General features: G+C 46.3%; 1 protein-coding gene across 1 annotated transcript in view; it reads left to right on the forward strand.

Moving 5' to 3' along the window:
- Positions 1 to 25,877, forward strand: part of LOC121866430 (homeobox protein extradenticle-like) — a 75,845-nt gene that overhangs the window by 43,774 nt on the left and 6,194 nt on the right. Inside the window, exons 3-6 of the mRNA XM_042366093.1 lie at positions 1,808 to 1,998; positions 7,673 to 7,808; positions 10,824 to 10,920; positions 24,637 to 24,770. Of these exons, the coding sequence (XP_042222027.1) occupies positions 1,808 to 1,998; positions 7,673 to 7,808; positions 10,824 to 10,920; positions 24,637 to 24,770 (558 nt within the window). The remainder of the gene's footprint in view (positions 1 to 1,807; positions 1,999 to 7,672; positions 7,809 to 10,823; positions 10,921 to 24,636; positions 24,771 to 25,877) is intronic.

Raw genomic sequence — 25,877 nt, forward strand, 5'->3', positions numbered from 1 at the left:
CACCTGAAAATTCATTCTTCATCTTATTTCACCTGAAGATTAACCACCCTAACTCCCCCCCTCCCATCCCCTAGTAAATTAATCTTCAGGTGATCCAACACTCGTACAAGTCATGGTGCCAGTCTGAAGGTCACCAACTCCCTCATTACAGTAATAACGATACAAAACTGACCAACTATGACACCTTAGATTGTTTACCGTCCCTGGGAGTGTTGTTTGTGTGTTTAGTTGTTTGGTTTATTTTTAGATGGTAGTGGTGAGGCGAGTGGTATTATTGTTTACATAAGAGTCCATCTGGTGGTAGTGGGTGGAGGTGTGGTGGTGGTGGTGGTAGTAGTAATAGTGGTTGAGGTGTAATAATTGTGGTGGGGATGATGATGATGATGGTGGTGGTAGTAGTAATAATGGTAGTGGTGGGGATAGTACTAGCTGGGGTAGTGGGGATGATGGTGATGGTAGTAGTGATGGGGGTAGTAATAGTTCTGGTGGTGGGGATGGGAGTGTAGTAGGCGGTTCAGTAGGGGGGTTTGATTGCATTACAATATTGGGCTGGTCGTGGTGGTGGGTGACGTGGCCATGATGGATGTCTAGCACACCATATGGGCAGATCTGGGGGTCTACCCCACCGACACAGGTACAGCAGGAGAGGGGGGTTGTGGTGTGGTGGGTGCTGTAGGGATGTGCATGGTGTGTAAGTGTATGGATAAATGTAGTGTAGGGGGTGCTGGAGGGGGGTGTGGAGTAAGGATGAGGGAACGAAGTGTGTGAGCAGGGAGGATTGTGGAGGAGGTAGAGGGAGTGTGGGAGGGAGGAGGTCGTCATGTTAAGAGGCCGGGTGAGCTATGAGGGCGTGACGCGAGGTGCATCATCGTCCTATCGATTATCGAAGTTTTCACGCGGAGACTCCACCAAACTTACGCCTGGCCTCCTGCCTACCTCACGCACCTCATGGCCTCCCTCCTGTCCTACCTCACGCACCTTATGGCCTCCCTCCTGCCCTACCTCACGAACCTCATGGCCTCCCTCCTGTCCTACCTCACGCACCTCATGGCCTCCCTCCTGTCCTACCTCACGCGCCTCATGGTCCTACCTCACGCACCTCGTGGCCTCCTCCTCGCGCCCTCATGGCTGTCTCATTACAACAGGTCGTCTTTTGTGAAAATTAACTTGTATTACGACACGACAACCTACACACACACACACCTCACTCAACGTTATAATATTCGTAGTGTTTATGTAATGTGTGTCGGTGAGGGTTGTACAGTCTCTCTCTCTTGTTTTAGTGGGGTTCCTCCCAGTCTTGAGCCACACACAGTACAGTTACAGAATGTTGATGTCTTTCTTCTGGTGGAAAAAAAAATCTTAAAGTGTGAATGAACTAAACTGTGATATATTTTTTTTAAATGAATGAGTGACATGGGAGGAGTTCAGACGAGTGTTATTGTGAGATCTGATGTTGACCGAGATGTTCCTCCGTCAGTAGTTGGAGATACCTGAAGGAGGAGGATGTAAATAGTGGGATATGAAATAAAAGAAAAACATACAGGTACCCGGGAGTCCCACAGGGCGATAGTCCCGAATTAATGTATATTTTTGATTGGTTGAGGTGGTGCAAGGCGGAGTACTGATAACGATGACTTGTGTTGAGCAGGAGACCAGTAATATACAGTATATGTGTGTTGTGTTGTGTGGTTTGTGATGCTGTGTTGAGCTTCACTAAGACCCGTGTTGTGTTGTTTTGTGATGCTGTGTTGAGCTTCACTAAGACCCGTGTTGTGTTACTAAGACGTATATCGGTGTGTTTCAGGCCTGTAATGAGTTCACGACCCACGTGATGAACCTCCTGCGGGAACAGTCACGCACGCGGCCCATCACCCCCAAGGAGATTGAGCGTATGGTGCAGATCATCCACAAGAAGTTCTCCTCCATACAAATGCAGCTGAAGCAGTCCACCTGTGAGGCCGTCATGATCCTCCGCTCACGATTCCTGGACGCCAGGTAGGTCCTGTAGCCCCTGGTATGGGCTCCCCCTCTACCACACTACCGGGGACCTCTTCCCTCTACCACATTACCAGGGACAACCTCTCTCTACCACACTACCAGGGACATCCCCCCTTCTACCACACTACCAGAGACTTACCACACTCCCAGAGATCGACCCTTCCAGCCACACTACCAAGGTTGCCCACTACACCACCACTACCCCCACCACCACAATACCCCCACCACCACCCCCACCACCACAATACCCCCACCACCACACTACACCAACACCACACTTCACCACCACCACTACCCAGGGCTGCCCATCTCGCCTACAAAGATACAGTCACCATCAGAGTCGCCTGTGGTGGTGGTGAGCATCAGTGACAGCTCTGGTCCAGCCTCTCCCACACACTAGGTCGTAATGATATAAATTTCAACATAACGTAAATAGTGCGTGTGTGAACGGTAGGTCTGGTAGATGGTGTTGTTATTGGAGTGAGAAGTGTTAACTGTCCTCCACGTGTAGTTATCTCCAACAACCACCAGTTAATTACGTAGTTCTAAAGGCCTCCTCCTCCTGTAACATAGTCGACTACTTTAATTTTAGAGTTTTTGCTTGAGAGGAAAGTTTAAATTGTCCAGTGAATTACAGTAGTTTGTGACGACTCGGCTTCTCACACCTGTATATGTTTAGTCATTCAAGCACAAGTTATTGATGTTCACTGAAAACGTTTTTATAGAGATTCTTATAATATCAAGTGAGTCAGCAGATTATTTCTTGAATTTAGATTGGAGTTTAATGTTGAGTAAATATCATTTATTATACGTTAATGCCAAAGAAATAGCATCGTGAGTTAATGTTGACTTATCTTGTTTCTGTGAGCCACTGCCTGTCGCGATACAAGTTTAGGGCAGATGTGTACATATATAATGAAGTCTTGAGGTACAGGTTGTCGCGTCTTGATGATGGTGACCCACACAGGGTAGGGGGTGTCCTTCATTATACATAGGTGGTAATTCACTCAGACACCACCGCCACACACCTGGTCTATACACCTGGACACTACACATGAAAGTGTTTTCTTTTTGTACTTTTAATAGTTACCTTGATTCATTATTGGAAGGCCAGCAAGGTTATATTTTTTTTACGTGAAAGCAAGAAGCATACATTGGCTGAGTGTGTGTGTGAGTGCGTGTACAAGAGTGTTTGTGTTTGTTGTAACAAAATTTTTACAAAGAGGTTTTATATGTACTGTATATTATTAACGTAAGTGTTTTATGTACAGTATTGGACCATTGGTATGTTGTTTGGGTGAGCTCAGCATCACGCCAGAACACCTTCTCTCTCTTCCCTGATAAAATGTTTAACTCACCGCCACCACCACCAGGCTCCTGTAGTGCTTCCCTCTCACAAGTAGTGTGGGTGTTGTGTGGATGGTGAGTCCAGTCTGCCCCGGGAACAAGACCCAGGGTATAGGTGTGGGTCACTGGTGATGCCCACACACCAGGTACAGCAAGGTGGTGGTGGTGGCGACAAGCCGGGAGGATAGTGTGGGCGACCATGACGACTGCTGCCCCTGCAACACCTCCCCTCGCCTCTCTCACTGAGTTTCGTTCCACTGTGTTGCACTTAACGAGTAATTTACGGTGTATCTTTTAACTTTTTTTCACATGTTGATGCTCTGGGCATTGAGGATTTAAAATGTGTGAGAAAGGTGAATGTGGAAGCGGTGTCTGGTAGGTTGTTGGAGGCGGTGTGGAAGAGGCGATGGTCAGGGGGAGAGGACGATGTGTGGTGGTGGAGGAGGAGCGGGAGCCACGCTGGTTTACGACCCATTCCCTGGTTGGTCGCCGGGATTAAGAGTGAGCAGTGCCGCCACCAACTCTACCGCCACTCTTTTGACTGCCATTACCCATGCTTAGTGGCCCTTACCCCCTGTGAGGAGCACAAGGGCCGCCTCATAAACAACTCCATCATCCCCGCCGCACACCTTCCTCACCAACATGATGCTCGCCGCGGCCCACTTACCCTCGTTATCACTCACACACCACCGCCGTCTTAACCACCTCACTCCTCATCAAATGCTGTAACACATTCACCAAATGATGATGTTACGGTAAATATTTTTTTTTAACAAACCTTCATATAAGACGTATATTATTTATCTCTCTCTGGTGGCCGAGGTACCGTGGTGACGCGTTATACAGTGTGATACTTGTCACCCCTCACTCACACTTGTTGATAATGTGCGGTGATGAATGTTCTCCCTCTGTGGCTTTCTAGGCATTACCTCGTCCCTAAGAGGCACGCTGGGTCACTATCTCGTACCTAAGTGACCCCCTGAACACTCCCTCTGTGGGCATTCTCGGCACCCCCTCATCTCTTGGTATAGGCTGTAGGGCACTCCATTGCCATAGGCCCCTCATGATAATCCGCCTCGTAGCTGGATTTTAACTAATCGACAACACTGCTCACTGTCCCTCCAGTGGGGAAAACTTGTATTACCCTCATATTCTTAAAACAAATCCGTAATTAATGTTTTAAGTCATTATCGAGGTGATCTCCCACTCAGAGGCTGAAACTAATTACTTGTGTCATTTGAACCCCTGAACTGACGTCATTTGAACCCCTGAACTGACGTCATTAACCCCTGACCTCTCCGAGCGATCTTGTCCCCGGATAAAGATAATAAAGTGTTACCTTATTATTCCCCGGATAATGTTCCCCGTTGATGAGTGACCCTGGATACAAAAAAAGGAAATTAGTAACAGTTCCCGTAGAATTAAAGTCTCTGTGCCAACTCCCATCAGATACCATTTCCCCGGATAAGAATGGCCATTAATTACCATTCTCCCCTGAAAAAACATTTAGGTCATAATTCTGCCCCTCCCCGAACCACCCCGGAAAAGACACCCTTACTAACTCGGTGCAAAAGCTAGGGTGTTCTTTATCCTGTGGGGACGGGTGCGCCCTCCCAGATAGACTGCACACACATATCAAGATAGCCCCCAGGATAAAGAGCACCCCAGCCAGCTAATTGCGGTCGCGTAAAAGGAGATAAACCGGTATAAAAAACATCAAGTGAAAGAGAAGGAGAAAGATTTTGGTAAATGGAGGCCAAGTTGTGTGAGTGAGTGGGGGGCTTAACTGCCACACGACGCAGGCATATAGACGAGTTTAATATTTGTCTAAGTTTGCGATACCGGGGAGGCTAACCCGTGTAATTTGCCACGCACCGCCTCTGCATGGGAACTGCCTCTTTACCTACTCAGCTAGCAGGCCGCCCCCTCCGTGTCCGTCCGTCCAATCTCTGTTCCCCTGCCTCGCCCCGTCCCGTCTTCTGCCCCTGCCCTGCCCCACTCTATCCACCCCCCCCTGCCCCGTTCACTTCCATCCCTGGAGTTCCCCAACCCGGGGACCCCGTCCACCTCCCCCCACCCTACCCGTCATTTAAGTCTGTTTCCCGCTCCGTCCAGTACAACTCTGCCTCGTTCCTCACTACAATCCTACTCCACTGATTCCCACCCAAGCCAACCTGGTCCACCCTGTCCATTCCCATCCCACCCTACCCTACCCTGGCACATCCTCCACCAGGAGGGTGAGGACAGCAGCAGACAGAGGCCGCCAGGAGGACGTGCCCCAGCAGGAGGGTGACGACGACAGCAGACAGAGGCCGCCGGGGGGACGTGCCCCAGCAGGAGGGTGAGGACGGCAGCAGACAGAGGCCGCCGGGGGGACGTATTGTGCGGCCGTTTACGAGTGTGTCCGGCGGGTTACGAGCCATAACCTCGCTTACGGCCTCCTACACCACCTTATAAAACCCACAATCTTCACCACGACTGCTGCCTCGCCCCGTCTATGCACACTTTCTCATCACCTTCGCTGTTGAATCTCCACACTTCGGACAAGGCCGCTTGTTTAGAGGAGCCATAACACCCACCCATTAACTCTCTATGTCCACTAGCGGCCAAGTCGAGTCGAAAGAGTAGGTGTGTTAGGTCCAGGGGCGCCACAACAGTTGTATGTCACCCCACTGACGCGTCTGTCTCGTTTAGCTGGAGTAAAGACAGCGAGCTGGAGGAGGTGGTGAACGATGCAAATGTGAGATAATCGGTCATTGAGGGCAGGCAGGAGAGACAAGTGATTGGCGGAAACCAATACGGCCATCATGTATTTTATCCTGCAGCGGGTGTCATTGGGGTGATCAACGCCGTGATTCATGACCCCCTCCCTCCACACCTGACCCATAACCACCCCCCCCCCCACCGTAAAGGGGTAGGGAGGTGTGTGAAGCTGGGATAGCAGACATTCACACCTGACACTTGTTGAGGTGAAGTCAATTATCTCAACTCTTGGCGTGGTGTGTGAGGTAGAAGACTGGGGGGCGGGAATTGTTCATTTACGTGGGATTTATTTATTTTTTTAAAAAGAAATTATTGAACTGGTTCTTGGTAGTGAAGGACGGGGTGGAGGTGGTGACGGGTGTTGATAGTTGAGGGTTGCGGCCACCATCACCGGTCACTCACGCCTCATCAACTCTTCAACTTGTTCATCAACTGACACCTTAGTAATGACGCCCGGTAGTTGTTAAGAAGGAACTCAATATTTTCTTTCAGCTTTACATAGTATCTGTTGATAACTTGTTGGCGGGGTGATGATGAGGCGTGTGGGGTGAGTGTAGAGGGCCGTGACTCACTCAGCACTGGGCCAGGTCTAGTGTAGAGGGCCGTGACTCACTCAGCACTGGGCCAGGTCTAGTGTAGAGGGCCGTGACTCACTCAGCACTGGGCCAGGTCTAGTGTAGAGCACTGGGCTCACTCAGGTCTACTGCCAGGTCTCAGCACTGTACTCACTCAGCACTGGGCCAGGTCTAGTGTAGAGGGCCGTGACTCACTCAGCACTGGGCCAGGTCTAGTGTAGAGGGCCATGACTCACTCAGCACTGGGCCAGGTCTAGTGTAGAGGGCCATGACTCACTCAGCACTGGGCCAGGGCGGATACGTAAGTGCCTCTCTGTCGCCACTCGTCACCAGGTGCAGAAGGTCCCTGGGTGGCAGTGGTGCACTATCCTGTAAATAATGGTGTGGGTTATGACTGATGCTGTACAAAGAATTACTACTTTAGTCTCTAGAAGTTAGAGGAATGCATGACAATAGGAATAGCTTGCTGGCCTTCCTCTATTAAAGTATTGTACAGTATAATATATGTGACGTTCTGGGATAACTTAATTGTACCCGAGACACTTAAAGAGATGTTGTACTTTGACACAGCTCTTACCTAACACTATAATTTACTGGTAGATGTTACTTAACTGTAGATATAGTGTACATAATGGTATACAGTTTATGGCTGTTTAAGCTTCAGGTTGTGGTGCTTGGCGATCGTCACATGTTAGTAAACTTTATTGGACATGATTATTGTTGTTGTGACAGGCGTGTGTCAAGGCCAACCACCGCAACTTGTGTCTTATTAACTCTCACCAAATCATTAATATTTGTGTGTACATGATGAGATGTGTTTTCCCCCTCTATACAGCCTGTGGGGCACAACTCAGTCCACCAGGGTTAGTGAAGGGTATGAGGAGGTTTGTGTAAGTTGTGAGGCAGCGAGGCGCCTGGTGGACTGAGGCCCACTTCCAGAGGTATACAGTAGCAGGTCATCCGCTCTATCCCGCTGTTATTTACAGGAGACGTCGTCGAAATTTCAGCAAGCAGGCTTCTGAAATTCTGAATGAATATTTCTACTCCAACCTGTCAAACCCGTACCCCTCTGAGGAGGAAAAAGAGGCCCTGGCACGTCGGTGTGGCATTACAATTAACCAGGTACACTTTCTTTATCACCACCATCCCCATCACTGCAGCCACTGTAGCCACCACAGCTCTTGCCGCCCCACCATCACCCTCCTCATCACCACATCCATCAGTGACTACCACTGACAACGAACTACCAAAACTACTAGTGTTCCTGCTACTTGACGCATCCTAGATGGGATTTTGCATTTCTCCATTGTGACTGTTTCCTTGACTGTACGTGGTGGGGGTGGACATGTGTGAACACCAGGGAGGGCGAGGTGACTGGTTGCTGTCTCCCTCACTCCTCCTCCACCTCCACGTGGCGACTCTCACCTGCCCTCCCTCAGTGTTCCTTGCCCACATCACGCTCCAGCAACACCCCCGACTACATTCACGCCTTGCCCTCATGTAATCACCCTGATGTACTCTATAACAGTCAAGTTGTGTAAGACGTTAATGACATGTAAGGGTGAGAGTGTAGGGTGTGGCGGGTGTAGTGGACTGAGGGTGTGGGCACTGGTCTCCGGCATGCGAACACCACCACCTGCCGCTGGCCGGCGTGACGGAGACATGATGACATGATGCACTATGGACAACGCTGGGTGTAGAGCTTAGCATCCCCGCCCGCCGTGCTGCCGCCGCCTCCACGCTACTTCCACGCTGCTACTTACTGCCTCATCCTGCTCTCGGCCAATGTAAGGGGCCGAGCAGCTGTTCTTGAGCAGTAGCAGCAGCACCAGCAGCAGCAGCAGCCCCAAGTACCCCGCCAGTGTGGGCGTGTGGGCGGCGGCAGGGACGGCGTGGGAGTAACGCTTGGTGGACGGTGTTGTGGCGCTTTGGTAGTTCGTTGTCACCTTCCCTTAGCTTTTTATTTGGTCAAGGTGTTTTTTATGGCTGTTCTCTTTCAGGCGCAAAAGACGCAACTTTTCCAAACAAGCTACAGAGATTTTGAACGAGTACTTTTACTCGCACCTAAGTAACCCCTACCCTAGTGAAGAGGCCAAGGAGGAGTTGGCCCGGAAGTCCAATATAACAGTGGCTCAGGTAAAGAACGTAACGTTCTCGTTCACTTTCTTGCAGGAAACGAAGACGAAACTTTAGTAAACAAGCCACTGAGCTCCTGAATGATTACTTCTATTCCCACTTGTCCAATCCCTATCCGAGCGAGGAAGCCAAGGAGGAACTGGCGAGAGCGTGCGACATCACGGTCCAGCAGGTATGCAGCCGGTACAGCCGGGCCTCTCTGACACCCGTGGGCAGCGCCACCACAACACCCATGCTGTCATGTGCTGCACCAACTCTACCTTCAACTTGTAACACGAAGCAGCCCACGGGTGTTGGAGGTGGACCTTCCCAGCCAGCCGGGAGGCCAACAGGCCATGGCAATAGTACTTTCCACCACTGTCACTTAGGCACAAGTCATGCTCGGACCATTCTCTTTAGTCAATCTATGCCCAGCTACATAAGGTTAAATTATTTTTTTTCTTTCAATGTTTGCCTACCTGATGCACGCCATGTGGAACACTTCTGGCTGAGTGTTACACTCCTGGCTGAGTGTTGGCCGTGTCCTTCCTCGTGTTGGGTGCTGGCCTGGTACCATTGTGCACCTGACAGCGCCGAAATACGAGAAAGGTTCCACCACATGGACGGAGGAGGCTCTGGTGTAAGGCTGCCGTTTGCCTCTCCTAGCCTAATTGGCATTATAATTCATACCCTGCTGCGTCGTGATGCCACGTCCCAGGTGAAGGCGTGCCGTAACCACCTTCACTAATCCACTAACCCGCGGCACGCCTGCCCTGCGCCTGCTCCCGGAGTATGCGTTTTCCAAAAACCGTCCACACACCCGTCGAAGCTCACTAAATATATAAAATTAACCTCATACAGTTACAACCATTAACGTACTTTAACAAACGTGCTAACTAGTGCAGGTCCAAGGCAGTTCTTGATAATCAATGTGTTAACACTAAGAACGTGGGCGTGGATGTGGAATGTGGGCGTGTATTTGTGAGGAGCGCAATGCCCCGTCTGCTGGCTGCTCATGTGGCCTCCTGTGCGTCCAAACGTAGTGTGCTGTCAGTGTCTTTCTCTGCTGGCAGTGGCACACCACCTGTGCTGTGCTCCATCATGTGGGCTGCCTCCTCGATGTGGCTGGCCCTCCGCTATCTTTGTGGTGTTGGGGCCGGCTCACCTGTGGTGCCACCCGCCTGATGCCCCGCACCGCAGGTCCTTCTCTACCACCACTACAGTGTCAATCTGTGATCGCTTCTGCCACTCCGTTCTCTTAATGGCGGCCGAGATCGCTTTTAGAGCTGCTGCTCAGCCAACTTTCTCAGCCCTCCTGTAATCGCGCGACATCCTCGCATCTTTACCTGTCCCTCAGACAGTAACTCACCAGCTGTGTTGGGTATGGACGCCAGAAGTCGTGGCACACCAACCCACTCGCCTCAGACAAAAGAAAAGAACAACAATTATGCTGTAAAAATCTCTGTAGGTTGGGGATACCAGCCACTCTCCCAGCTTGTATGTGCCTCAGTGCTAGTGATAATGTGTAGCTTACGCGTAGTAACTAGGCCTGTGTACGCTTATATGCTGCTTGTAACTTGTTGTTCCTCTGTGTGTTGTGCTGCTCCTCTACCTCTTCCCGCCCTGCCATGACTACCTCTCATTCCCGTCTCTCCTTCACCTTACCTGCCAGTATACAGTACAGTATATATGTATGCGTGTGTGTGACTCTCTGGATAGTAAGTAGTTTGTTGTGTGTGTTAGGTGGTTAACTCGGCATGCTCTAACACTCCACCTCACTTATTCATTATTATTGTTCAATTGTTCACTTTAATGTTCACTAATCCCTCTTAATAACACCATTCATGATATTTAATATGGATAATTGGATATATTGGTCATAGGTGCGTAAAAAAAAATTCATTACAGTTTTAAATGGCTCGGGTGATAATGGTTTTAATAAGAGCATGACTGTAACCTAAAGATGTTGGTATAATATTTGGTGTGATGTGGTGTGGCGTATGACTTCTCGTCTACCCTCAGGTCTCCAACTGGTTCGGTAACAAGCGGATCAGGTATAAGAAAAACATAGGCAAGGCACAAGAGGAGGCCAACCTTTACGCCGCTAAGAAGGCAGCCGGTGAGTGTTCTTCCAGTACATATACCTCTCTCTCTTTCTCAACATAAGCGTGTAATGTTATGATTATTATTATATTATTATTAAACTATAACTATTACTGCTACTCTTAATTGTACTATTTTATTAAACGACTACTTCTACTACTATTAGTATTAGTATTATTTTCATTCTAAAACTTATAATTATAATGTTGCGACGATTCACCTGTGACGTAACTACCGCACTTCAATAATGTAAACAAAGAAAACGCGACACTCCCTCAAGACGAACTAAAATAAACTGGCATACTCTGGCCGTTTGTGTACGGGGGGCATAACGATCACTGTGCGGAGGCTATTAATGCTGCTTTATCATATCTGTTGTTTGTTTTTTATAAGTGTTTGTTTGTTTTTTGTTTCTTGATATCTTAAAACGTGTACGAACAATCTTTCTTCAAGTTATCGTAATATGAGGGTCGTGGTGAAAGGGAAGGGAGGGTCGTTGTGATGGAGGGGGAAGGAAGGGAGGGTCGTTGTGATGGAGGGGAAGGTGGGGAGGGGAAGAAGTGGAAGGGAAGGATCGTGATGGAGGTGAAGGGAGGCAGTTGATAATCTGAGGGGTAAAAACGTTTAGTGACTTTCGAGTTTCTCGAGGAGGATTGTGGAGGTTTGTGGCACAGTGAGGTTTAAGGGGGTTGGTTAGGTTAGGGTACGTCAGGATAGGTTAGACTATGAGGTTAGATTACGTTAGGTTATTTAAGGTTAGGACACATTAGGTTGGGTTGTAAGGGTAGGTTGAGGGTGGCTGAGTACTTGGCGTTGTGCTATTGATGGTATTAACGTGACAGTAGCAGGAACATACGGGAGTGCTTTTTTTCTGAGTAGTTGTCACGGTAAAAACGTCTGAAGTGTGTTGGAGGAGGAGGAGGCGACCCATAGTAGTGTGTAGGAGGTGGGCCATGGTAAAGTGTGGAATAAGTGAGGGAGCGAGGAGGGGAGTAAGGGGAGGGGGAGGCTGGAGGGATAACGGAGCAGCCGCGCCTTCCTTGGTGCGCCTTATGAGTTGGGGGCCAGGCGGCAAGTGCATTCAATGGTCGGGGCGACGCTCCAGACGGCCCCCAGCGCCGCCCTCCTCGCCAGGCAGTTAGCGACACTAGGGCTCCCTCACCTACGGGTCTTTACGGAGACTCACACTCCCCGAGGTGTTGCCTTACGCCACGCTTACCACTTCAATTATTATACTGCAGTAACTCGGACGGCAGAAATTAAGTCCACGGTGCAGTCGTACAGCATCTTGAGGGAGGCATCAGGGCGATTTTTCCTGTATTTACGTTTGAGGGACGACCTCTACCTGGCCAACACACAGGACCCGTGTTATGAAGCTTCTCCTTATGTCACACGTTAAGGCGACACCACACAAGCTATGGCAGGGTGTAGAGCGGCGCTGGTGCTGGGTTAGTACCAGCCACCGCCTGCGTAAACCATCCAACATTACTAACACAACATTCTTGCGGTGTATTCTTGCCCCCCGGACCACATTTCATATTTACAGTCCTTCCTGTGTTTACAACGGGGAAATGTGTGCTACTTGGTGAGGAAGGAGGAGTGTGGGAGGTGAGGGAGAAGGGGATGAGGAAGGTGTGGTCTCCCTCACCACACTTCACCTTCCACAGGTAAAAATAAGCATTATTCTGAAGTGTGTTTCCACCACCGCCCATCACCTGGTGTGAAGTATACGACCAACTGGTAGATCTGACCAAGTTGCCCTTGATATTTATTTTTATGCGCCGGCTTAAGAGTACAAGAGGGGGTGTATAGGCTCACCCCTGTCCTTCCATCCATAACCTAACTTAACCAAACCTATGATACCCCCCGGCTGGTCGTCCATACCGACAACATCGCTTCACCCAGATATTCTTCTCCCACACAATAAATATATGTATATAATATGTGTGTTGTCTCTTGTTCCCGCTCACTCTGCAGTAATCTGGGGGAAAAAAGTATTAAAAGTGAACAAATATACACAATACATAATACACCAGAGGAGATATATGTTGAAAAGTTGGTGTAGGTGCTTGACGAATAATTTCATATAGATATTTTGTGGAGTATTCATGGTGGAAAAAGTTGATATGTGATTCATGGGTAACTGAAACACGGCTAAAACTGTCACGAAAATTAAAAAAAAAATAGATATATATTATAAAATGTTATGAAATAATAAAATCTGCAAATTGATATCGCGACATTGCATTCATATTCGCTTCATTTTATGTTGGGATAAATATTTTTTTTTGCCTTCGTGTGTTGCTGGATTATGTTAGTTTCTCTTTTGTCAGATTAAAACAAAATAATGATAATCTTGTGTTTTAATAATTAGGTAAATGGTTGTGTTGGTTGATGTTGTTTGTTGTAAGGCTGAATAAAAAGTTTTGAGTGTGTTGCGTTAGACATGAGGGCGAGAGGACGCTTCCCTGCCTCTACCACCACCACTGCTGTCACCACTATTGTCATTACCACCGCTACCACCATTACCACTCTCACCTCACTACTACCATCCTCTTGACTATTCACCACCACCTACTAACCTGTTCCTACACGCTCTTCATTATGCTTATACTCCCCACCCCCTTCACCTCGCCTAACCCCATCCCATCCCTTAACTTCCACCCCCCTCATCTCACTCAACGCAACCCCACCCCTTCACCACAATCCCTCACCTCTCCCCTCTCCTGCCACCCCCCACTCACCATCACTACCAACAACAACAACTCCAAACACTTATCGATTCAGGAAACACACACACACACACACACACACACAGTCTTCGTTATGTTGGTCAGAAGAGGTCACTCGGGAGCTTGTCACTCGGGAGATGAACTTGGTCAGTTTTAGTAAGAGTGAAATTGGTGTTCGTCTTAAAGAGTACAAGAGATATAGCATAGATAGATAGATATTCAGTAAAATTGCCATTCAAGTTTTACATTGATTCAGTATATACACTATAGAGACAGTGAAGGTACAGTAAACTCGAGTTCTGTATTAATGTATGATGGTCGCGAGGCATCATGGGGTCACCACTTTGGTCAGTCTTAGTGTCCGCGAGAACTCCTGAAAGGGTAGATTATTTTTATTTTTTTACGGGGATCAATCCACCCGGGCACAGGTCACTGACCCACATGATGGCCATTCGGGGGTACACCGCGTGTACGACATAACGCGAATGAATAGGTGAACGCAGTCTTTTGTTTTTGAGTGAAGGACCTACACCCGGCCACAAGGTAGCGTTGTTAGTGTCGCCTGATGAACGCTCCCCTCCATCACACGTCCACTGAACCCCTCCCTCATACAACTAAACTCTACCCCCAAATGATAAACTAACAACAAAAACAATTATAGCGAAACTGAAAGTAGGAACTGGGGGGGGAGGGGGAGGGTAGTGAGAGGGGGATACGAACGGGTGATGAAATATTAAAGTGGCCGTGAGATGATTGACAGGCGTGGCGGGGTGTGGTGGGGGTGGGGGGACAGCAGGCAGAGGTGGAGGCGACCATCACAGCCCTGCCCGCCACACGTACGTTCTGTCCTTTTGGTTGCTACACCACGACTGCCCCCACCCACCACTAACTTTAATGTACTATACGCTGAACAAACATGACACACACACATGTTTTGATATAATGAAACATCTTTCTCGTGTCAGATATATTGGACTGGTCTCACGACTGAGGCTCTAGCACCTGTACTCGCTGGCCTAATTTTCGAAGTCCTTCCCGGAACACTAAAGATTTTTACAGTGAGGGTGGTGGGGAGAGTGTTGGGGAGAGGTAGCCAGGAGCTAGGTCATGTGAGGCAAGGGTAGCAGTAGAGTGGGGGCTGTTGTGGTGGTCCCAGGGTGGGGGGACACACACACACACAGCTGATCGTCTAAGTCGTCAGCGTCTCTCATTTTACTCACAAGACTCACTTTCCCAGTTGACACTCCCTCACACTTTTCCTCGTGTCAGTGAATCAACTCGACTAGGGCCCTGTCCAGTGTAAAATTATTCTTGCACAAACTTAAGATAGTGTTCGATAGTTTTGAATGATTGGGTGAGATTTGGGTGTTTAAGTTTGTACAAATATTAGGTGAGAGTAGGAGGCATGGGCGTGAGATCATGGGGTGGGGGAGGTGTGGGGGTGAAAGAGAGCTTGAGGGCGTAGAGTGGGGAGAAGAGGAGATTGTGGGGGAGTCGTGAGGACGTAGCGTGTGGAGAAGAGGAGATTGTGGGGAGTCGTGAGGACGTAGCGTGTGGAGAAGAGGAGATTGTTGGGGAAGTCGTGAGGACGTAGCGAGGAGTGGTGCGTGACGGGAGAGACGGTGAGTGTATTGGTGGCGCGGTGATTGACAGGCGCTGGGGGAGGGAGACTGCCCGCCTCCCCTTCTGTCGAGGGGACCAGCACATTGAAAGGGCTGCCTCGATATGGGTTTGTTTACTCTTAACTGTCACAAGTTTCGTGTTAAAATGTCCAGTACATTGTAATAAGTGTCTCAATTCTTGTCTAAAAATGCCCAGTGCATTGTAATAAGTGTCGTAATTCTTATCTCAAAATGCTCAATAGTTTGTATAGCAATACCGTTCATTGTAATAATCGCCATAACTTTCGTTTGTAAAATGCTTAATACCTCCTAATAAGTGTTTGAGGTACCACGTTAAAATGTTCAGTACATTGGAATATCAGTTAATTTACTACCTTTCAGTAAACAAAGCAACAGACCCTAACCTACCCATAACCATTAAGACTGGGTTACACTTCTCTAAAAAGATTGTCCCAAAATACGATGTTAGGCGAAACTATTGAGTAATTCACCGCGAAAAAGCACCTCAGTTTGAGACAGGAATGTTGTCAAAGCTTAAATCAGGAAGAGTGATAAATGTGTGAGGGCTGAGTAGTGACGTTCTTACCCCTACAAACTACAGTCGTTGGTGGGGTGGGGGGGTAGATAGAGGCACCGACTGAGATAGTGAAGAAAACAAATTAAGCGAGATAATAGTGACTAGTAACGATGTTAGTAAACAAATAGACAAACTAAAGCCTAATAAGTCACCTGGTCCCGATGAGATATTTGCCAGAGTATTAAAGGAATGTAAGGAAGAGCTTAGTATGCCCTTAGCAAAGTTGTTTAACATGTCCTTAAAAACAGGTGTAGTACCAGAATCCTGGAGGATAGCGAATGTAATACCAATTTTCAAGAAGGGGGATAGATCACTATCCTCTAACTACCGCCCAATCAGTCTAACATCAATAGTAAGCAAATTACTGGAAGCAATGATTTCAAACTCTATACGAAATCACCTGGAGAAGCACCGATTGAGCAATGATTCCCAGCATGGCTTCACAAGCGGACGTTCTTGTCTAACTAATCTATTAACATTCTTTTCATCAGTTTTCGAATCGGTGGACGAGGGGCGCAATTATGATGTGGTATATCTCGACTTTAGCAAAGCCTTCGACAGAGTCCCCCACGAAAGACTAATTAGAAAGGTAGAAGCACATGGCATCAAAGGTAACATGCTTAAATGGATTAGGGCGTGGTTACAGGACAGGAAACAGCGAGTGAGTATTAACGGCACTAAGTCCCATTGGAGCAACGTCACAAGTGGTGTTCCCCAAGGCTCAGTACTTGGACCATTATTATTTATTATATACATAAATGACACAGATATCGGCATAGACAGGAACATAAGTAAATTTGCTGATGACACTAAAATAGGACGTGTTATTAAATCTGACGAGGACTCCGCAAAACTACATGAAGATCTAAACAAATTTTTCGAATGGTCTGAAAAATGGCAGATGAAATTCAACGTGGACAAATGTAAAGTACTCAGTATAGGAGATGTAAACAGGGAAACCAGATACCAGATGAACAACGATGCCATAGAGAAATCCGACTGCGAGAGAGATTTAGGAGTAATGATAAGTAGGAACCTTAAGCCAAGTAAACAATGTGTTTTTGCTCGTAACAAGGCTAATAAAGTACTTGGGTTCATACAAAGGAGTGTTAGTTACAAGACTAGCGAGGTCATCCTAAAACTGTATCTTGCTTAGTGAGACCACACCTGGATTACGCAGTTCAGTTCTGGTCACCGTATTACAGGATGGATATAGAATCATTGGAAAGAATTCAGAGGAGAATGACAAGACTAATCCCGGGCATTAGGAACCTTGAGTATAGAGACAGGTTAAAGCATCTTAATTTGCACTCCCTCGAGACATGTAGAGCAAGGGGCGACCTGATAGAGGTGTATAAGTGGAAGTCAGGGCTAAACAAAGGGGACATTACAAAGGTACTCAAACTATCCGACCAGGAGCGAACTCGTAACAGTAGTTTTAAATTCGACTCATTTAGATTTAGGCGTGAAATAGGTAAACACTGGTTTGGAAACAGAGTAGTGGATGAATGGAACAAGTTACCAAATATCATCATTAACTCGAATACGCTGAATAGCTTCAAACATAGGTTGGATGCTTATATGAGCAATAGGGGTTGGGTGTAAACGGGACTGCCCAGTATGGGCCAATAGGCCCGCTGCAGTTTCCTCCATTCTTATGTTCTTATCATATTGGTGGGCAACATAAGTCTCCAAATTTATCTATATAAAATATGTATATGCTAATTATATTGAGCCATGTGTGATTATGGCATGTGAGTAATTATGACCTTTGTAATTTTATTTATAATCGTCACATTGAGCAGTAAGGTGGCTTAGTACAGTATACGCAAGTTGTAAGCCGCTTCAGTATACGCAGATAGTGTGAGGCCTCTAAGCTGAAGGTCACCCATTTTAGCAGGCTGTGTTAACTCGGGAGTGTTGGCGGTGTGTTGCGTGTATATACAGGTGTTCCTTGCCCCTGTTCGATGCACACTTATTAATTTTACGACGTTGTGTTCCGCCCCTCTCAGCCCGGGTTTTCGCACCGCGCACTCCACCGTCTGCCCTCGCATACTCCTCCATTTATTTACCCCGCTCCTTACGCTTGTCACTTCTTTTCCCTTCTCCCTCCCATTTGCTATGCTTATAAACCTTCCTCACCCACATACTCCGCCTGACCCACCCACCCACACACATTCCATCCCCCACCCACGCACATTCCATCCCCCACCCACGCACCCCACCCACGCACATTCCATCCCCCACCCACGCACATTCCATCCCCACCCACGCACATTCCATCCCCCACCCACGCACATTCCATCCCCCACCCACGCACATTCCATCCCCCACCCACGCACATTCCATCCCCACCCACGCACATTCCATCCCCACCCACACACATTCCACTCCCACCCACACACCCACCCATACGCTCCACCTCCACCCATACGCACTCCACCCCTCCTCCCATGCGCACTCCACCCCTCCTCCCATGCCACTCCACCCCTCCTCCCATGCCACCGCACTCCACCCCTCCTACCATACGCCTCCACACCCCACCCCCTCCCACGCACTCCACCTCCCCACTCCCCCTCCTCCCATACGCACTCCACCCTCCTCCCATACGCACTCCACCCCTCCCTCCCATACGCACCCACCCTCCTCCCATACGCACTCCACCCTCCTCCCGCACTCCACCCCTCCTCCCATACGCACTCCACCCCTCCTCCCATCCACTCCTCCCATACGCACTCCACCCTCCTCCCACGCACTCCACCCCCTCCACCCATACGCACTCCACCCCTCCACCCATACGCACTCCACCTCCACCCATACGCACCCACCCCGCACTCCACCCCAACCCAACCACACACACCCCACCCCACACACACCCACCCCACCCACACACACAACCCACACACACCCACCCCAACCCACACACATTCCACCCCAACCCACACACACATTCTCCACCCCAACCACACACATTCTCCACCCCCAACCCACACACCTTCTCCACCCCCAACCCACACACCTTCTCCACCCCCAACCCACACACCTTCTCCACCACCAACCCACACACCGCACCTTCTCCACCCCCAACCCACACACCTTCTCCACCCCACACACCTTCTCCACCCCCAACCCACACACCTTCTCCACCCCCAACCCACACACCTTCTCCACCCCAACCCACACACCCTTCTCCACCCCCAACCCACACACCCCCAACCCACACACCTTCTCCACCCCCAACCCCACACACCTTCTCCACCCCAACCCACACACCTTCTCCACCCCAACCCACACACATTCTCCACCCCCCAACCCACACACCTCTCCACCCCCAACCCACACCATTCTCCACCCCCAACCCACACACATTCTCCACCCCCACCACACACATTCTCCACAACCCACACACATTCTCCACCCCAACCCACACACCTTCTCCACCCCCAACCCACACACCTTCTCCACCCCCAACCCACACACCTTCTCCACCCCAACCCACACACCTTCTCCACCCCCAACACACACACATTCTCCACCACCAACCCACACACAACCCCAACCCACACATTCTCCACCCCCAACCCCACACACATTCTCCAACCCCCACACACATTCTCCACCCCAACCCCACACATTCTCCACCCCAACCCACACATTCTCCACCCCCAACACATTCTCCACCCCCAACCCACACACATTCTCCACCCCAACCCACACACACACCTCCACCCCCAACCCACACACATTCTCCACCCCCACCCACACATTCTCCACCCCCAACCCACACACATTCTCCACCCCAACCCACACACATCTCCACCCCAACCCACACACATTCTCCACCCCAACCCACACACACATTCTCCACCCCCAACCCACACACATTCTCCACCCCCAACCCACACATTCTCCACCCCCAACCCACATACATTCTTCACCCCCAACCCACATACATTCTCCACCCCCAACCCTCACACATCCCATCCACACATACTCCACCCATCCCACCCACACACATTCCCTCCTCCACCCATCAACACACTCCACCGTTTTCTCTTAATATACATTTTCTCGATGATTTTTGTTATGAATAAAATACTCCTGAAACTGTAGGGACCAGAGACAAGATTGATAATGAAACTATATAACAGGACAGAAGATAACGATCGTGGGAAGACAGTTTCATAATCATAGAAAATTTGAGTTTTAAGCAACTATCTGTGCATACTATCTGGGAAACAATATGAGACCATGAACAATAAATTTTGGTATATGAGGGCTGTCACTAGTCACGTAAAATTTCGGAGCATATCGACCCCCACCAGCACAGATAGTTGTTTTAGCTATTGTACTCTTGGTTGTAAATGCTTAAGCCCTACTTGGTTTAATCGTAAATAGTCAAAATTCTCTTAACAGTTTTGAAAAAAAAATAAGTGTTTCTAGACAATAATTTTAAGACAGTTTTAAGAAATGACTTGTCAATACTGTATAATTTTCCTTTTCTTGGAATCTCAAAAGTTTTTATCACTGCTTATAAAAAAAAGTCCATCCATTAGTGTTGTTCTAACATGGAAATTATATGATTAGGTTTGGTTATGCTATGTTACAGTAAGTTTGGTTTGGTTAGGTTACTGTAGGTTAGGTTAGGCTACAGTAGGTTTTGTTAGATTACAGTAGGTTTGGTTACATTAAAATTAAAAAGATAAGTTTAACAGTTGACTTAAAAGCTTAGTCACAGCACATGGACAGGGAAGGATGGTGTTTATGGCTGGTAAAATCATGCCATAGGGTTTCGTACACGTCCTCTGTTCTCTCAACAAAGAATGGCGAGGCAAACTGAATGTCAAATAGATTAATATTAACAAAAAGCATCAGTGTCATACTCACCAGTAATAATAGTAAATGTAATTGCCGCCAACGTAAAGGCTTCGTGGTGTGGCCTGGCATCCATATAGTCAATAACATGTAAATTATGGCTTTTGCAAATTTGAAAACCCCTTTTTTCATGTAATACTAGTCATACTAGGCTTATACTGTATTATCAAAAATTGAACCAGAATTGAATATTGCAAGTATTTTTAGCAATTTTGGTTTAGGGCATGATGGCAGGCATAGTACAGTTCCATATTCAGTACAGGTACAGTAGTTATGATTATCACCCAATTATGTATTTGTCCTTTTATTAATGTTTTTATCTCATGAACGTACTGTACAGGGAATAACCTTTATACAGTACTGTAATCAGATAATCCTTTGTTTTATGTCCTGTAATGACTTTATATTATTGTACCAGTCATTTCTACTGTAAGGTTTATATAGGATTTGAGAGTTTCCAAAATGCAGCATTTCTATTAAAGTATATCACATCCTATAGTGCACATGGTCAAACAAAACTCCTACTTTCCACACTATGGGTCATGGGGTGAAGCTAATGATGGCAACACTATGGGTCATGGGGTGAAGCTGATGATGGCAACACTATGGGTCATGGGGTGAAGCTAATGATGGCAACACTAGGGTCATGGGGTGAAACTGATGATGGCAACACTAGGGTCATGGGGTGAAACTGATGATGGCAACACTAGGGTCATGGGGTGAAGCTGATGATGGCAACACTATGGGTCATGGGTGAAGCTGATGATGGCAACACTAGGTCATGGGGTGAAACTGATGATGGCAACACTATGGGTCATGGGTGAATGATGATGGCAACACTATGGATGGCAACACTGGGTCATGGGGTGAAGCTGATGATGGCAACACTATGGGTCATGGGGTGAAGCTAATGATGGCAACACTAGGGTCATGGGGTGAAACTGATGATGGCAACACTAGGGTCATGGGGTGAAACTGATGATGGCAACACTATGGGTCATGGGGTGAAGCTAATGATGGCAACACTAGGGTCATGGGGTGAAGCTAATGATGGCAACACTATGGGTCATGGGGTGAAACTGATGATGGCAACAGGTTCATGGGGTGAAGCTGATGATGGGAACACTATGGGTCATGGGATAAAGCTGATGATGTCAACACTATGGGTCATGCATGGGGTGAAGCTGATGATGATAACACTATGGGTCATGGGCTTTAGTTTCTAACTATACCCGTACAGTGAATTGCCTGTACACCACTTGATTTTATATCAGATGGAATAGTTTACAGGGTGTCCCCACTTTATTTTTCTCTCAATAATTGTAACTACCAACTTTAATTACAATTGTTAGATTGATTTATAGCTTGGTGTTGGTCAAAGGAGTTTTGTGTATTCAATTAAGTGTACAGGTTGCATTCCAGGCAAACCTTTGATATTATTGGCTGGCACTAATTAAACAATTAATGCAACTCTTGCTGCAACCTTAGCCATCAGAGAGAGGTGAGAGATGCTGGTGTACCATATAATGCTAAGAGCAAAGTTAGTCTTGGTCTTAAAGCATCTTGTGCACACACACCTCTCTTTGTTGGCCATCAGCCATACTGGATTTCCAGTGCTGCATCAGGTCATAGTTCAGTTGTCTCATTGCTTAGACCTGGTTGTTCTCAGGATAGATATTCTTCATAACTGACATAAGTTTTGTTTATGCCTAATACAGTACAGTACTGTATTTAGCTCTTTGGGATATGTAGACTGTGTCACACAGCTGCATTATTTATAGTGGATGGTGATTTCTTGCCTTCATTTGGTTTGGGTTTCAAGAGTTATTTTAATTGTGTTGGTTAGTGTTTGTTTAAAGTCATAAATTTTTAATTGGTGCAAGTACAAGTCAAGCAGAGTGGTAATTACTCGAGGTTTTCCAAAGGTTTATAAATTTACTCAGACCCATTATTATAGTCTCTAGTTTAGGCAAGAAAAGTTACCTAGATAAATTGGAAGGTTGGTTAATGGCTGAGATACTGTAATACTGGTATTACAGGTACAGTATATGTAATACAATACTTGTATACAGTATAGTCTTCATTTACGCGGTCAATTGAACCCGTGGAGGTCCGCGTAAAACGAGAAACGGTTAAACAAAATAACAGAACATATGGGATTAATTGAAATAAAAACTGGGCCGACCCCCAAACTACACTTTTTCCGACACAATATGTACGTTGTAGTAAAAATAACATCTTAATTTTATGATGGTATGCACACGCAATTAATATTTAAGAGAAATATCAATAATATTAGGTTTTTTAACACTTACGTTTGTAGAAAAGATGGCTGGGCACACGGGGATGGGGGGTTGGTTCTGAGGCAGAGGGCAGATTATTGGCCCTCACCTGTATCAATTGTATCACTATCCAACACAGAGGCTTGCAGGGCCTGTTTGTCAAACCCCTCAAAGTCCATATAATCACTATCACTATCACTGACTTGGGCTGGCTGTGGTGGGTGGCGGGTGAAGAACTCGGTAATGTTTTGTTGACTGGGCGACCTTGTGCGCATCCTGCCCGCGCCGCTTCCCGCGTAAATGAAGGAATGAACCGTGTAAATAAAAATTGTCGGTGTGGCAAGGTGCCGCGTAAATGACCAAACGCGTAAACCAAATCCGCGTAAATCGAGACTATACTGTACAGATGTACTGTATACAGGGTACAAATATCTTAGTGAAATAGCCATGCTTGATTTGGTGACCTGCTGGTTGGATGTCTTTTTTACTTAAAAGTTGTTGCCATATACAATGTACCCATATACTGTACGAACAAATACATACTGTACTGTATTGGTTGCCAATTGGCAAATAAAAATTTTTATTTAACAAAAAGCATGATTACTGATGGACATTCCAGTGTGTATTTGTCACTGTGTCTTGTTTACATCTTATCAATAAATACTATACTGTAATACAGTACCACACTTAGTGGTGAGCTCAGGCTGTGTGCCTGGAGAAGTGTTAAAACTAAATCATCCCTAAAACTGGTTATTATAACACTGTTCCTAAAGCCATTACACTCACCTCTGGGTGACACATTTTTACGGTACAGTATACTGTATTAGATAATTTATTCAAAGGAATGGTGGTCATGACAGAAGTTTTTATCTCATCTGCATTCTTCAAAATTGTCCTAATTGTTGATGTTCAAAGATATACCCATGTGGACCTGACCCTCACTTGCTTCCAATGATCTTATCACTTAGATTTTTAACACCCAAAGCTATGCTTTTTCTTGACAATTCCTAGCACTATCATTCACAAATCCCCAACAATTTTTAGAGTAATATGTTTAAATTAATGTCCGAAAATAAGTCTTACACGGAGAGAACAATGTGCAATGGTCCTCCTAGACCTCTAGAGTGAAACGGCTCTAAATGGGGCCTCCTCTCCTGTGCTACTTTCCGTAACAACGCCGACTACACAACCAATATAACATAAGCATGGGATAGAGCGTCCTGCTTCACAACTGTTGTCTAAAATTGTTATCTCTGGCATATACTGTACAGTACTCGGACCTTATGCTGCCTCTGATAATTCCTCCACTGTGATCTCATTATATTCCACAACTCTGTTATATTTTAATCTGTCAAATCTTATGATATTTGAAAATATTTATACCCTGTACTACAAATATAGTCAACTAAAATTAGGATTGTTTGTAATTTTGACATATATTAAGTGCTCTGACATTACAAAACCTGTCCTAATTTGATAAGATTGATTGTATTGTGTTAAGAAAACTGGTCTATATGTCTGAAATAATGTAGTATAAATGAATTCAGTTGGTGGTAATTCTGGTGGTATGCTCAGAAGGAGTGTACATAACTAGTTCTATGATCTGATATTTGAAGGTGGTACTTTCTGCACATTTCATTATAGATTGTACCTCAGCAGGAGCGTCGCCATATAGCATGAGTGGAACTCCGGGCCCCATGATGTCTCCGCCACCAGGAGAAGACTCCATGGGTTATGGCATACCAGGAATGAATGGTTCTGGATACTCAGGAGTAGGGGTAAGTGATCATAAATGTCTTAATAATCACTTGCACAGTTTGGCACAGTAACACACACACACAACACCTGCTACCCTTAATGCTTCACACTTCTCACACTTTAATATTTTTTTTTTTTCACAATCAAACATCTCGATTGTGATCATATTTTCAGTACTTTTAAGGTTGTATTTTATGGGATAATGTTTGATGACACATTTAACGTTGCAGGTTCACAAGGTCTTTATAGTCAGTCCTCGAGTACGATGTGGCTTCAGGAATTGCTTCAAGCTGGATGATGGACATATTCACATGTTATTATGTCAATATTTTTTTTTATTATGTGTTATTCTCTTTTCTCCATTATATCTTTATCTCCATCTCCCTTCTCTCAGCCCTACCATCCTTTTGTATACCACTCCTCTCTCTTATGTCTCCTTACTGCTTTACACATCCTACTCTCTCTATCCTTCCCTCACCTTTCCTTCTTTCTTCCTAATCCTTCCAGTTCTCCTTCTCCCTCAGCATCGCTCTCTTTCTCAGCCTTTTTTGTGATATAAATGTTTAGCAGGTAAAAATTTTCAGCATTTGTCTTGTCCCAAATACAGATGTTCTTCCTGGAACTGCTTACCTTGGAATGCCATCACTTGTGACATTGAATTAAGGTTTTACACCAAGCAAAATATGTGAGACCAGCCTTGTAGAGTAATTTTTGTTTCAATATATATATATATATATGTATATATATATATATATATATGTATATATATATATATATATATATATATATATATATATATATATATATATATATATATATATATATATATATATATATATATATATATATATATATATATATATATATATATATATTTGTTTATAAATTCAGCCTCGTATTATTTTCTCGCCAAATTCCATTCGGCTTAAATATTAATTGAATATTCTCTTAAGAAATGGCTTCGTGTCTATGGCACATCAGTAAGTTCAATATAAATAAATTTAGATCATTGTACTGTACAGGTATTGTACATTTGAAACAATGTTTGTAATTCTTCCTACCTGGAGAAATAAGTACCCATACCCCTGTATCAACATCTGTGATGAATAAGGCTTTCACACCTTTAT

Source organism: Homarus americanus, unplaced genomic scaffold (assembly GCF_018991925.1).
Source record: "Homarus americanus isolate GMGI-L3 unplaced genomic scaffold, GMGI_Hamer_2.0 scaffold16430, whole genome shotgun sequence".
Taxonomy (NCBI): domain Eukaryota; kingdom Metazoa; phylum Arthropoda; class Malacostraca; order Decapoda; family Nephropidae; genus Homarus; species Homarus americanus.